The sequence below is a fragment of the Labeo rohita genome, chromosome 9 (genome assembly GCF_022985175.1).
Source record: "Labeo rohita strain BAU-BD-2019 chromosome 9, IGBB_LRoh.1.0, whole genome shotgun sequence".
In the NCBI taxonomy this organism is placed as follows: Eukaryota; Metazoa; Chordata; class Actinopteri; order Cypriniformes; family Cyprinidae; genus Labeo; species Labeo rohita.
The window spans coordinates 22,082,939-22,098,096 of NC_066877.1; the positions used below are offsets into that span (position 1 = coordinate 22,082,939).

Sequence of the window (15,158 nt, forward strand, 5' to 3'; positions counted from 1 at the left end):
TACTCACTAGATTGCAGTATCAAGTGATTTATTTATTCAAATTCTCCTAAATGGATAAGCGTGAAAAGCTACATTGTCATTTCCAGTAACATTTTTCCTATTATGGTTTGTTTGATTACTTTAATGTACAAGTGAAACTGTATTTTGTTTCTTTCCACTCATTTGTCTCCACTTCTTATCCCTCTGCTCAATACAACATAGCATTGCGCATTAGTCACCGCTTTTCTTTTAACTTCTGTGACCGTAGTGTGTACTACGGATAAAGCAATTTGACTTGCGGACCACCCAGTTTAGTCAACAGTCTGCAGGTAGAACAAACCCACATGCAATCCTTCCATTTCCTTGAATGCACTTTATTTAAACAACAGCATTTGAAAAAACAAAATCAAAAAAACAAAACATTGTCATACAAACAAAGAAGCCAAATGATGCACATAAGTTAATTATCACTTAGTGATAACGACAATGCATTCGATTGACAAGGAAAGTACCAATTCAGGAGTGGCGATCCTGATTCACATTGTAGGCGTTTATGAGTACAAAAATGATGAAAACTGATGGAAATTATGAGATCGTCTAATTTTGTCATCTCCGAAGCAAAGAACTGGAGCGTTGTGCTTAGTTCAGAGGCACTGTATGATAAACGAAAGCATTAGCAAGACGAGCAAGAACATCCTTCCTCAGAAATTTATGGGGGATTGAAAATTACAGTTCAGATCGTCCGTCTAACTGTCTAAATAACATGTGTAAATATCAGAAAGTGGCCCTGGAGACCTTCAGATTTTCGATTCAAAACTTTAAAAGTCAACCTAATGTTACAGTGGCTTTGTAGATGACCAGATACCAAACAAATGACTAAACTAAAAGTCAAACCAAGCCTTTGTCTTAACCGCAACACTTCTCAGACATGTCTCTCCAGGTGTCTGCTGCCTCTCAAGGAACTAGCCTCTCCACAAGGAGACACGATCACCTCCACTTAACCTCGACTCCACAGCATGGGAGACAACGATTACTTTCCCGCCTAGTGAATGAGAAAATGAGGGAATGGAGAGGATGGCACAGAGAGAACTGAAAAGACAGAATGAAAATGAAAGACATGGATAATTGGGCAGTGACCTTGACCTAGTGCTCATCAGGGACTCTTGGAATCTTCTTTGTTTCTCCTCGGCGTCACTCTCGCCACTAACTCCGACAAAGACGGAGAGGAGGAGGTGATGGAGGAGAAGAAGTGCGTGGTTGTTCGCTCCCGCTGAGTGGTAAGCCACCCCCACGGTAGGTTAAACACCAGTCTAGGACACACAGACACATGCGTGCACATGCTTTCATCATTTATGAGGGTAATTTGGGAGGTGTATAGGGACGGACTCATCAGAAGTGCTTGTCTCCAGCTGATCTAGACTCGGCAGGGTGGCGGGATTTGGAGAAGATGCTCGGAGTGTAACGAAAGGGGCGGTGCGGGCCTCCAAAAGTGACGGATGATTGACAGGCTTAAGTGAGGTGTAGATCAAGCAGGCAATCACTACCGTGTTATTAAAGACCTTTTGCAAAACCTGCAGGTATCCAAGATTTCAAAGTATTTTGTCATTCAGTAGCTCTTTCCAATGTATGATAAGCAACTTTTGTTCCATTTAAAATACAAAGCGAATGTTTTTGACCACTTAGACGGAAAGATGATACATAAATGTAACTAACCGTGAAGGTTTTTAATGACCATTAAAAGAGACTGTAGACTGTTGTCTTTAAGTTTTTAAGGTTGTTTTTAGGGGACAGGGTCTGTAAAATCACCTATGATTGACCATAAAGTTCCGATTTGGGTAAATGCAGACCAGGGAGCAATCAAGCAAACAGCAAGGGTGAAACTGAAATGAGGTGATGATGCAGATGGGTGAATTGGACAGAAAAAGGTTGGAAGAATTCAATCTCTCTGGAGAGGCGAGCAGCTGAGAAGCTAAGGCTGACTGAGTGTCAGCGGGTACTAGGTATACTACTAGGAGAGCTTTAGTCCTTGATGCCTTAGTCTGGTCTTTAATTGAATATTTGTGAGAAATGCAGCATGACCACAATGAAATCGTAACCAGGTACAAATAATCAATGACATCTAAATAATGTTCATCCTTGTGATTGGAATGCCATCTATATCTTCTGAGAAAAATGTGTCCCCATTTCTAACTAACATTCTGCTGGAATGCATTAGTCATAGGCGTGTGCAGGTGTGGACGTTGTGCCTATGTGAAAGATGGTATGGATGCTAAAAGTAATTGCGAGAACCACATCAGCGTTTTGCACATTAAAGATTCTAAATAAAACATTTCCATTTGTAATAGACAAAACATGGACATAGACCACAATTATCACTCGTTTGAAACAAAAATAGTTTAAGGGTTAGCATAAGGTTAACAACAATATTTTGTCTATTATCTGTGAAAGAGCAAGTAGCAGCTGATTCTTGAAAAAACAAATCAGAACCCTGGATCCAAGTGTTGCCACGGTGTCATGGATGATTTGCAACAGGTGGCCATGTTGCCTCAAGTTACGCTGATCAAAGTTTCAATCAGAATGCAGAGTTCATGCTTGCTGAGTTCTGATTGGCTCAAAAGAAGGATTGTCATCGTATGCACAAAAAAAGATCATATAAATTCCAATGATTCCTCTTTTTTCTATTGTTTTTTATATTCAACATCTGATCTGCCAAGTGCTGTTCTCTTTGGAAAAGTACATAATGCTGATAGAATTGGCAGTACATATCACATGATTCACTCAGTAACTTCAGTAACTGCTTCCAATTCGCTCCTCTCTGTTTTGGCAGTGTTTCTTTCTTTCACAACGTCTCTCCTTACCAAAACATCTGCTGCAAGCCAAAAGCTGATATTAGACCATGAAAATAGAACTAAAAATAACAGCAAGAACAACCATAATAACAATAATAACAATAACAACAATAATAATTGAGGGTGAAGATAGCAATAAATAGTGCTGTGGAGTTGGGTGTGGGTAAGTGTGGTCAAATCAGGACGTTGTGGGCATCAGTCAGTAAAAGAGAAAGCTGTGGGAGGTGACGGAAGCGAGAAGGACTACCGCACTTCCACACAGTTGCTGGAAATGCTTCGCTCTTCTCCACTAGGCCAGAGGCAGATGCAGTTAGACTGCACCCTAACCAGTGTCCTTCTGTCCATAGCAGTCAGTCTTTTAAGTGTCGAGAGAGCAAGACTGGAACGAAACCTACGGTCTAAACATATCTGTATAAAGCAAACCTTCTCAACCACTGGACAGGAGTGACGGATTGGGATGTTGTGCACAGTCTGTATTGGGTGTGCATGGGTGGTGGGGGAAAAGGAGTGATTTCTTGAACCGTGTGGGACTGCTTGGAATGACGCTTGTGGCTGGTTGTGGGAAGGATGGCGTGGTCTTCAAAAGCGCCACTGGGCTAACTGTGGACCTTTCAGCACACCACATGTGTTTATAGTAGGGTTCCTGGGCTGGGCTGATGTGTACACCCAAGATCTCATCTGTACCTCCAACCCAACCGACCGCTTTAGCAGTCAAGCACGGCCCTCAGTTGGCGACCGCCAGAATGCCCCATCACGGAGGGGAAGATGAGGACAGCCACAGCCGCCCACTAGGCTCCCTGATCGGACGGGAGTGAAGTTGTCGGTGTCCTATAGGAGATCAATGGCTCATCTAAAGCACTGTCCCTGCCAGTTTAACCCTGTAGAGATAAGGAGGGGGCATTGATAGTGGTATTTTGCGAGAGACCCACTGCTCTCAGAACAGAAATGAAACACTTGGTGTAAGACTGGCCTTCTTGACATTCTTAGCATGCGAGTTTGAATGCTTGTGACATCTTGAGGGTTGAGGCAGCTATCTTGCCTTAATTTGATGATTTACATCTAGAAACCAAATTCTTTCCTTCCGTACCATGCCATCCCTGTGAGTAACTTGTGAGGTATGAGGCCAGGAGTAGATCACAACTCATTTTTCTACACCAAAACTTTACATGTCACCTTAAGCAAAAAGCAGATCTTATCTGGTTTGGTTTGCCTTTTACAGGTCCTCAGAGGACACTGTGTCTTTGTCAGTAAGTTCCTCCTCTCTCTCCACTACAGAATAGTTGTAAGTGCTCACTCCTTGCCTTTTCCCCACCTACAGTAAAGTCTTTTTTGAGACTGTTTTATCTCTGATATTCTGCTTGATCTCGGGGACTTGGGGATGAACTGCACGGGGGCAGGGAGCTGGGTCTGGCTGATCCCAGAGGCAGACCTTTGTCTTTATTCTCATCCTGGCCTGAAGAAACAACTGGAGTTGAGACAGAGTTGGCTGCTCCGGCTGGTGCGCTTTCATGCCCACTGTAGATCTCCTCGTGGCCATCTTCACTGGATTCCGCATCCTCTGAACTGGAGAGCAGCTCCTCGTCGCGATATTCGGCTACGTCGACACCGCCGCCCTCGGAACCGAGCTCCTTCAGCCGGCCGTGATGCTTCACGTGATAACGCTGGTTCTGGAAGAACTTAACGATGGTGTGTTTGGGCAGATCTAACTGGGCTGAAAGGGTGTGGATTGCCTCCTGGTCAGGGTAAAGGCCCACATCTTGGATAAAGCTCTGTAAGATGCCTAGAGCCTCCAGAGAGATCTTGGTGCGGGAGCGAGGCTTTTTTGTGACGCTGCTAACCCCTCCGCTGTTGCCCGAACCTGCATTAGCCTGGTGGTTCTCTTCGGCTCCAGAACTGGGAACAGGTTCCTCTCGGATGGGAGAGTGGTCCTTCAGTGGCTGCATGGGCTGTCTGTGCAGTGCCTGGTGAGAAAGTTAAAGAGTTATTAGTTGGGCCAGAGTGATCTCTTACCTAAACTTCTAAACAAGCGTCAGCAGTATGGAATAATTGGAGTAACTGCTTGAAGGGATAGTTTAATTAATTAATTACTCACCTTCATGTTTTTACAAACCCGTAAGACCTTCCTTCATCTTCGGAACGCAATTTAAGATATTTTTGATGAAGTCCGAGAGCTCTCTGACCCTTCCATAGACAGCAAGGATACTACCACACTCAACGCCCAGAAAAGTACTAAGATGATCGACAAAGTAGTCCATGTGACATCAGTGGTCACATGGTCACAAAAAAGTATTCTGGAAGCTTTGTAAAATTACAGTTGAGCCACTGATGTCACATGGACTACTTTTCTTAGTCTTGAACTTGGTAGTACCCTTGGGATCTATGGGAGGGTCTAAGAGCTCTTGGACTTAAAAAATATCTTAAGTTGTGTTTTCCGAAGATGAAAGAAGGTCTTGCGGTTTTGGAATAACATGAGGGTGAGTAATTAATGACAGAATTTTCATTTTTGGGTGAACTAGCCCTTTAAAAGTTCAAAGTGTCCTTTCAATGAATGTCTCTTAGAGTTAATGTCCTCTGTGCACTTGAGTATGTGATCAACTCTGGTAAAAATCCAACCAGACTGCTCCAGGCTATGATTGTTTAACTATGTATATTGTACACATAATTCCACAAGATTAAATATCTTGTCATTGCATCATGTTTTGAGACCATCAAGGCGACTAACAGCATCTTGAGCTGACGCATCAACCACATGAAATTCAACAGAGGAAGACGCTGAACAAATACACAGCAAAACCAAAATAAATTACATCAAAAGAATCCGTTATGAGGAGATGTGTTTTGAAACAACCATTTGAAGTATAGTGGCAAGTTGGTTTCATCTGTCATTTTGACAGGGATAAATTCCACCCGTTAGCACAGACTAGTGACTGCTAAATTTAATAGTGAAAGTAATGCAAAAATGACACGTTTGACTTTGACATGAGATGTGGGATTGTTTGCATGTGTTATTGTCTTGTACAAATGCAGTGTAATCATTAGCAATTTCCAATAAGACTAACAGAGCTACACTATTGTTTTTACAGAGGTTCTCAGACCCTTATATGTTTCTCAGTAAATCTGCTGTTTTCTTCTAGTGTGAGCGCCAAAACAAGAATAGGGAGAAGCAGGGAAGGGGGATTGGTGGGATAGAGTATAAAATAGTGGTAAAATAGGATTAGGAGTAAATAGCAGATATTTAGTAAGAGGGAAAACAAGATATCTGGCGAGCACCAATACAAGAGAAGGTGCAGTGTGTCACAGCTGAGCTATCGAAGTCTGTGGCGCTGTCCTGCTGAGTTTATGACCAGGGTGGGGTGCCCAGTGCCTCCACACTGGAATGCTAAGCTATAAATCTGCGGTGCATTAAAATTAAAGGACCTACATAAAGATAATAGTCATGCGCCTCTCTCTCTGTCTCTCTCCTGCTCTCTCTCTATTCCCTAAATAATAACAGGGTATTTTTTAAATAATATTGAGGGCAGGCCAGACCATGAAATTGCTCCGATTTCACTTGTGGGGGCTGTTTTGGGCTGGCGCTTTACAGGAAGTGTGTAGGTTTGTTCTTTTTCTTCTCTGTTTCTCCATAATGTATTACTTTCCATGTCTCAGAGAAACAAACAGAGGCCACAAGAAAGGACGAGAAAAAGAAATGTCAAAGAAGTTTGAAGATGGTGAATAATTAGATTGACCACAAGGCATAACAGCGCCGAATACCCGTTAGCTTAGCTAAAGAGACCACACACACACACACATATTCGCAAAGCCATTCGTCCTGTATATGTTTGCTTGTTGTGTATATTATTTTATGAAATTCTGGGAACAATTTAGGTAAGTTCCAAAGTCATATATACAGTGCGATCCAAAATGCACGACATAAACTTTAAATAACGACTTTGCGCACATACCATTGTTTTGGCATCCTATCAGATAATTTCAAATTCAGAGAGGGAGTGAGCAGCCCATTCAAGAGTCTAAGATGCCTGTGCTCTAATGGTGGATGTTAATGAAGAGCTTTTCTGCCAAGCCAGAGGAGTGACTCCATTTCGAAACCCTGCTTTAGCTATAAAGCCAACCTCCGATTTCCTCCACCATCCAATTCATTCACCTACTCAGTTTTTAAACAACGTCTTCTCAACCACAGGAGTCACATTTGCACACTGGGCCATTTTTCCCTGCACGCCTTTCTTTTTTTTCAATATTCCTCTCCATTGCTTCCTTTTCTAATTCTAGGCCGGGACGGGTCTGTGAGTTCATTGCATTAAGCGAAAGTATCTTTTTTTCCCCTTTAAACACAAATCAAGGCAAATTATGGTGAAGAAGTATAAAAGAATTATAGAACATAAAAAATTCAGTTGATTCTTAATGAGGACCGGCCCTCGTGGGGACAGAGGCAGGATTAAGGGGGGGGATGTGTTGCCACTGGAGACGCCATTAACAGGCAGATAAATATGTAATGATGAGAAAGACACTTTCCTGTTGGTTTGCTTGTGCATGACTTCACCTTCTCCAATTATCATGTGCATCATAATTTTTCTTCGCCACATTGCAATACCTCAGGAATGGGTGAGTCATGTATGTGCGTGCGCGTGTGTTCGCGTGTGTCTTGATATTTGTTTGAGAATAGACTTTAGGCAATCCACAAAATTAAAAGAAATTTACTCAGACAGAAAAAATTGTTCATTTAATTTGATTTTAAAATTGACATTATGTCTTCCAGTGAATGTGACATCTCTCAGTGTAACGTTAAATTGTGACTTTATTTTAAACTTTATCTTACAATTATCTTACTCCTACCCGAGCACTCAATCAGGGTCCCAATCCACACGGCAAGGTCTAGAGGGCACTCCAGTGCACACTGCAGCATCCAATTTAGCAAAAACAAAGGAGAAATTATTCATAAGAACGTCTTGCCAAATGAGCAAAGGGAGGCACTTAAGATCATACACATGCAGTGCTGAAACAGCATGAAGACGACGTGGGACAGGGTCAGCCATCTAGTGTGCGTTAGTGTGAGTGTATCCCTAAGGTGGTGCGAGCTGCACCTAGGGGGTCACATGGACCTGTCAATGGGTTGTTTCAAACCGTTAGACTTTATAGGCTCAGCAAAAAGTTTCTCACTATTCTGACACACACACACACACACACACACACACACACACACAAAATAAGCTTATTATTTACCATGAACAGAAAATTCTAAAAGGATACAAGATACACTTTTTTATACAAAGCAATTTTTTTCCAAAAAAAAGGTTTGGCTTAAGTGCAACACCAATGTAATATTCTGCAGTGCAGGTCTTTTCAACAGGATATCCATGTGTACACCATTCCTTGTCTTCTGAGAGCACATAAATCACATGCTTTATTTTGTTTGACACGTGAATGTTAAGGGATTTCATGGTTAAAACCAGAGAAGGACTTGTGCTGGAATTTTGAGTCATCTTTGATGATCTTATAAGGGTGAAGTAAATACATCAGTGTTTTCTATTGGTCACACTGAGGTGGTGTCTGCTAAATAAACTGTATACATGTATGTGCTGCATGTGTTCGTTAATTAACATGCTCATGTCTGCATATGCAGCTGGGATGCATGTGCTGTGGTGGCAGGCAGGCTGGAGCCGAGGGGGCTGCTGGGTATTTTGATCTGAGGAGGGTCCCTCATTACTATCATTACTACTACTACTACTACTACTACTACTACTACTACTACTAAAAAAAAAAAAAAAAAAAAAAAAAAAACAGCAACAAGGACACAAATACACAAACAGCCACATACATGCTCATGTGTGGCACTTTTGTAATTTATGTATCTATTTTATTATATTTGCATTATTTTTAATTATGTTAGACATGTTAATCTTTCAAGTCAATGGTACTAAATATTTATTGTAATATTTATGTAAGTTTTGTTTATATAATACTTTGTATATTTAATATTATATTTATATTATTTTAATACTTTCATATAATAACTAATAAATACAAAAATGCTATATAGATACTCTATGATATGTACAGAATCAAAATATATAATAAGATTTAGATATGTTGGACTGTACATTCTAGAATTTAAATTTACTATTAATACAAGTGTCAAAAAACACAAAAATATTACATTACATTAAAACAAGTCAAAAAAAATAGAATAAAAATAAAAAAAAGTTTATATTATATGTTTATTACACTCAAAAAAATGCTGGGTTAAAAAAGGGTTTTGACTCAGCGGTTGGTTTACATGTTTAACCCAACCTTCTGGGTAATTTTATTTAACTCAACCATTGTTTAAAAATTACCATATGGCTGGTTTAATAGGAACTCAAAATAGGTTGTAAATTAATAATTACTGGAGGCATCAGCAATAATCAAAAGGTGAACATTTATTAATACACAAAATGTTTACTATTTAATTATTATTTATTTAACGTACTAATAAATGTTCATTTATTGCACATATTCATAAATGTTCATTTCCATCCTATTTTGGCTTAATTTAAGCAAAACAATTTAATTTTAAGCAATAGTTGAGTCAGATAAAACTACCCAGAAGGCTGGGTTAAACATTTACCAACCGCTGTCTATATTTCACCCAGCATTTTTTAGAGTGTATAATTTCATATTTTAATATGTCATCAATATGTATATATTTTCAATTAAAGATAACACTATTAATACGAATACAACAATGCTATATATGTGCCCTGTATGATATATACATAATAAAAATAAATAAAAGAAAAGTGCTACGTGTACTTTTAGTAACATGCTGCTTTAGTAAATGCACTGACTGTCCTCAACATATGTTTTTATGATCAATCTTGTGTAAGAGTTCATGGTCAAAGCCAGTGTAGAGTAACTAAAGAGACTTACTGTAGTGAAATCCCTCGAGTCATTACGTGTGTGTGTATGTGCATATATGTGTGTCTGTGTGTGTGTGTTCCTTCTCTTCCCGTAATTATTAATATCAGGGCTGTGGTGGCACTGTCTGTCAGGGTGTGTCCTAATGGGGCATTTCCTTCTGCGCCCAAAACACATAAATGAGTATATTTACACACACACACACACACATGCTGCCAACAGACTGTTTATTCCACTGACATAAAAGAGAAAGCGAGCAAGAGAGAAAGAGACGTAATGGGCTAAGACAGTAACAGAGAGTCACTCTGTCTCCATTTGTTAGTACTTAATCTTAATACGACTGCTCAACTTAAGTTAATAAATGTTAATAAACAGCAATCATTGTGAGTGAATTAAACCGCAATGCTTTACTGGTAGGGTGAGAAAGAAGAGTAGGTTAAAAGAAAGTGGAAAGCATTGATCCAAGCAATTGTAGATTTATGTGTATGCCGTTGGTGTGTGCATGTATTTACATATAAGTAATAGTGTGTAGATGTGTGTGCACATGCATGTCTATGTTAATATTGGAGAAGTGTGTGTCCACAGTCTTTGCTATAATGACCCTGGCTGGCATAGGGGAAAGTCCATTTAATCAGTAGTGTGTTATTTGGAATTCTGTGTGTGTGTGTGATTAAAGAGGTTGGGGTGTACTGGGTTATTAGATGTTGGCAGGAATGCAGCATGAATGATGCTGATATTAAAACTGAAGCCTCAAAGAAGTGTACAAAATGAACACATTTATATGACCTAAAGAGAGTTATGCTTATCTAATCATCGTTTTTCCTCTTTCATCTTTCCCTCAAGTCTTACACACTTAGCGGTCAATTCATAAATTTTTTACTTTCAATCTTAATCAGGGTTTCTTGTTTAAAAACAAAACCTTCTCTCTTAGAATTAAACAGACCTTTTTAATGCCCAAAAACAGAAATATAAATGATTAAAAAAAAAAAAAAAAAAAAAAAAGAGTAAATAATTGTGAAAATAAAATAAAATAAAATTCTTGATCAGGGTCAACCTTCTTTGTTCTTTTCTTTTTTGTTTTTTGTTTAACGCTGTACCTTTAAAGGGATAGTTCATACAAAAATGAAAATGTGGACTGTTGTGTTTATTTATTCATCTGCTTGATGTCAGAAAGTCATAGAATGTAAAAATGAACATTTAATAATTGGTATTTCTGGACTGGGAGGAATCAAAAGACATTTAAAGGATTAGTTCACTTCCAGAATAAACATTTAATGGTAATTCATGGTAATTTCCTTCTTCAGTCGTAAAGAAATTATGTTTTTTGAGGAAAACATTTCAGCATTTTTCTCCATATAATGGACTGATATGGTGCCTCGATTTTGAACTTCCAAAATGCAGTTTAAATGCAGCTTCAAACAATCCCAAATGCGGTTGTAAACTATCCCAGCCGAGGAAGAAGGGTCTTATCTAGCGTAACGAACGGTTATTTTCATAAAAATAATACAATTTATATACGTTTTAATGTCAAACGCTCTTCTTGTCTTGCTCTTCTCAACCTCTGTTTGTTCCAGTTCATGACAGTTATGGTATGTCGAAAAACTCCCATCTCATGTTCTCCCTCAACTTCAAAATCGTCCTATATTGCTGTTTTACCTTTTTTGTCAAGAGTGTTTGATTTTCTTTGCATGTTCACTTTGCAAAAACTAGGTTGGAACTTCTGCAGCGATGAAGAATGATTCTGAAATGATTTTTAAAGTAAAGGGAGAAAATATGATTGGAGTTTTTCGACATACCCTAACTGTCTTGAGTCAGAATACACAGAGTTCATGGAGAGCAAAGCAAGATGACCGTTCGAGATTAAAAAGTAATATAAATTCTATATTTTTAATGAAAATAACTGCTCGTTTTGCTAGATAAAACCCTTCTTCCTCAGCTGTGATCGTTTACGACCGCATTTGGAATGTTTGAAGCCGCATTTAAACTGCATTTTAGAAGCTCAAAATCAGGGCACCATATCAGTCCATTATATGAAGTAAAATGCAGAAAATGTTTTCCTCAAAAAACATAATTTCTTTACGACTGAAGAAAGAAAGACATGAACATCTTGGATGACAAAGGGGTGAGTACATTATATGTGAATCTTTGTTTTGGAAGTGGACTTCTCCTTTAATTTCTTTAACATCTTGAATGACATGGGAGTGAGAAAATTATCAGGAAATTTTTATTCTGTAAATGAACTAATCCTTTAATCCTTTAACTGCAAACATCACATTAAAATGCTCGATGTTTCATAAACTCACCTGAGGGTCAGTGGGCAAGTGTAGTACAGTGTGGAGTCGTTCACTGTGGTGATGGCGGGACTCTTCCTCGTACACCAGATCCCTGTCCGCCTGGGGAAGGCTCAGAAACCTCCGGATAGTACACAGGTTCTCCCAGAGAGTCCTGTTCTCTGGGCTGGGACTCTCTTTCCAGCGAAGCAGCTCACACAGCCATCCCTTGTAGAGTGGACGAGGGTTCGTTAGAAATTTTATTGCACTGAAGGAATTTTTCTAACAATATTACTAAATGATAACAATATATGCCTTGCCTGCTTAATTGGTTACCCACTTAAGCACCACTATAGAGTCTCTCTTCAATTTTTTGGGCATTTATGTCACTTCACCGTATAGGGACTCAGCAGAATGGGATGTGGAACAACTCACCCCTTGTTCGTGTTTATTTTATGACTGTAAAGTTTACTTGACAGTAAACAACTACCACCACAAAGCATCACAAGTGCACTGAGAGAGCTGAGAGTGTGTGAAATGGTGGGAGATTAGGAAGATTTGATTATCTCTGCTAGACTGGGCCAGTCTTTGACACCAGCTGTTGTGTGCAGCCAACCACTTCCAGCACACATTGTTAATGACCTGAGCATCTCTCTCTCTTTTTCCTTCTCCCTCAGCTCCTCCTGGCCAGCTGCAGCAGATGGGCGCGTTCAGCCGTGACCCCCCCACCCGACCCCAGACCTGTGAGACCTAACCGCATCTGTCACACACACACACACACACATTCATGTATACACACACCAGCAGAGCAGCACTTTGCTGACACATCTCATACACGCAAACATGCGAAGACGCCCCTAACACATGCCTCTAGATGAGGTGGCCGCACCTGCAGAGCCATGCTGCAATAACGCAGAGTTCCTTAGTAAAGCAAGCAGCAGAGACCCGAGGCTCTCTCAGGCTATTACATGGTAAGAATTAGGCGCAGCTGGGAGTGGGATCATATTTGACTAAATCAATTATCCCTCTTTGATCTAAATGAGACAGAGACAAACAAATGGTCCAAAAGCTTTCAGAAAAAATTCTTTATCAACACTCTAAAATTAATGCCATGCTTTTCCAGCGTTTGCGTTAAAGAATGGGACCGTTGTTTACCTTTGAACTAACACAGTGTGGCCAGAGTCCAATTTTTTTTTTTCCCATACCTGTCAATGGGAGGTTTACCATCCAAGTATACACATAAAAATATATTATTATTATTATTATACATGAAATCTCTATATTTTTAATATAAAATCTATATTTACACTACCAGTCAAAAGTTTTTAAACAGCAAGATTTTTAATATTTTTTATTGAAGTCTCTTCTGCTCACCAAGCCTGCATTTATTTGATCCAAAATACAGCAAAAGCAGTAATATTGTGAAATATTTTTTATTATTTAAAATATTTTTTTCTATGTTAATATATTTAAAAATGTTATTTATTTCTGTGATCAAAGCTAAATTTTCAGCATCATTACTCCAGTCTTCAGTGTCACATGATCCTTCAGAAATCATTCTAATATGCTGATTTGCTGTTCAAGAATACTTTTTTAAAACTTATTTTTACTATCAATATTTAAAACAGTTGAGTATATTTTTTCAGGATTCTTTGATGAAAAGTAAGATCCAAAAATCATCAATAAAAAGATCTGAAATAAAAAGCTTTTATAACGTTATACACTATAGCATTCAAAAGCTTGGAGTCAGTATAATTTTTATTATTATTATTATTATTATTTTTCTTTTGGAAAGGAAATTATAGAGATTAATACTTTTATTTAGCAAGGATGCTTTAAATGAAGTAATAATAAAGGTATTTAATGTTACAAAAGATTTTTATTTCAGTTAAATGCTGTTCTTCTGAACTTTCTGTTCATTAAAGAAACCTGAAAAAATTCTACTCAGCTGTTTTCAACAATAATAATTTTAATAAATGTTTTTTTAACAGCAAATCAGAATATTAGAATGATTTCTGAAGGAACATGTGACTGGAGTAATGATGCTAAAAATTCAGCTTTGAAATCACAGGAATAAAAATAACATTTTAAAATATATTCAGATTTCAAAAATGTACTGTTTTGCTATACCTTGGATCAAATATATACAGACTTGGTGAGCGTTGATAATTTGGAGTGTTGATAATTGAAATGAACAAATTCACCAATTCAGAACAGCATTTATTTGAAGTATATATATGATTGAAACGAAAACGGCTTTAAACATTGCTGCAGTTGCTAAGCAAGTCCTTTTTATTTGCTTATTTAGGATCTGACAAGCATTAATTTTGAATTCTCGCCAACTTTATAAATATGCTTAAAGCTTATAAAATATTTCTAAAAGTTTTCAGAGTTTTTTAAAGCGTAAAAAACCTTGACTATTACACATCTGTGACATATACTTTAAGTCATAATATTATGCATTCCTTATATAGCTGTCTGGGAACAAGTGTCAATGTAAAAGGTATGAGGAAAGAAATAAGATCAATCTATGGATCACTGAATGCATGACTTTATCACAGCATAAGCCATGACTCATGGCACGGGGGAGATTGACAAAGGCACTGAAAGAGAATGAGATTCTTTGCCAGGATCTGGAATGGTAAGTCAGAGATGAATAAATGCAAGGTATTTATCAGGCTATCTGTTGATGTTGATGTTTTTGTTTATCAACTGCAGAGACGCCCCAGAATCAGATATAACAGTCTGCACATACGGACACCGTTACTTACCCTACACTGACGGAGGAAAGAACATGTAAGCTAAATGTAATCTCAATATCTTTTCAGAATAAAATAGATCACTTTAAAAAGTTTCAAATTTCCTATCCCTTAAAGAATTTAAAAATTATTCATATTATTACTTGTCCAGTTTATTAACAACAATGAAAAAAATCCATTCTTACTTGGCTCTTGTTGGCTGCAACCTTGGCGAAAAGTGCCTGAGACACTTTTGCCCGTTTCATCTCCTGCTGGATTTCGTCATAAATAGCTGAGGTGATGTTAACCAGCGGCTCCAGTTTTAGGGGAAGGTCAGGGTTAGGACCAGAAGTTTTGGACTGTGTGGGTTCAGCGGTCAAAGGTAAAAGCAACAAAGACATATTGGTTAGATAAATATTCATAATTGC

General features: G+C 38.5%; 1 protein-coding gene across 1 annotated transcript in view; it reads right to left on the reverse strand.

Annotated features, from left to right (window-relative positions):
* Window positions 1-310: 310 nt before the first annotated feature.
* The window catches only part of satb2 (SATB homeobox 2), a 54,381-nt gene continuing 39,533 nt past the window's right edge, over window positions 311-15,158 (reverse strand). Inside the window, 3 exon segments of the mRNA XM_051119428.1 lie at window positions 311-4,789; window positions 12,026-12,220; window positions 14,937-15,089. Coding sequence (XP_050975385.1) covers window positions 4,169-4,789; window positions 12,026-12,220; window positions 14,937-15,089 — 969 coding nt within the window. The 3' untranslated portion in view covers window positions 311-4,168.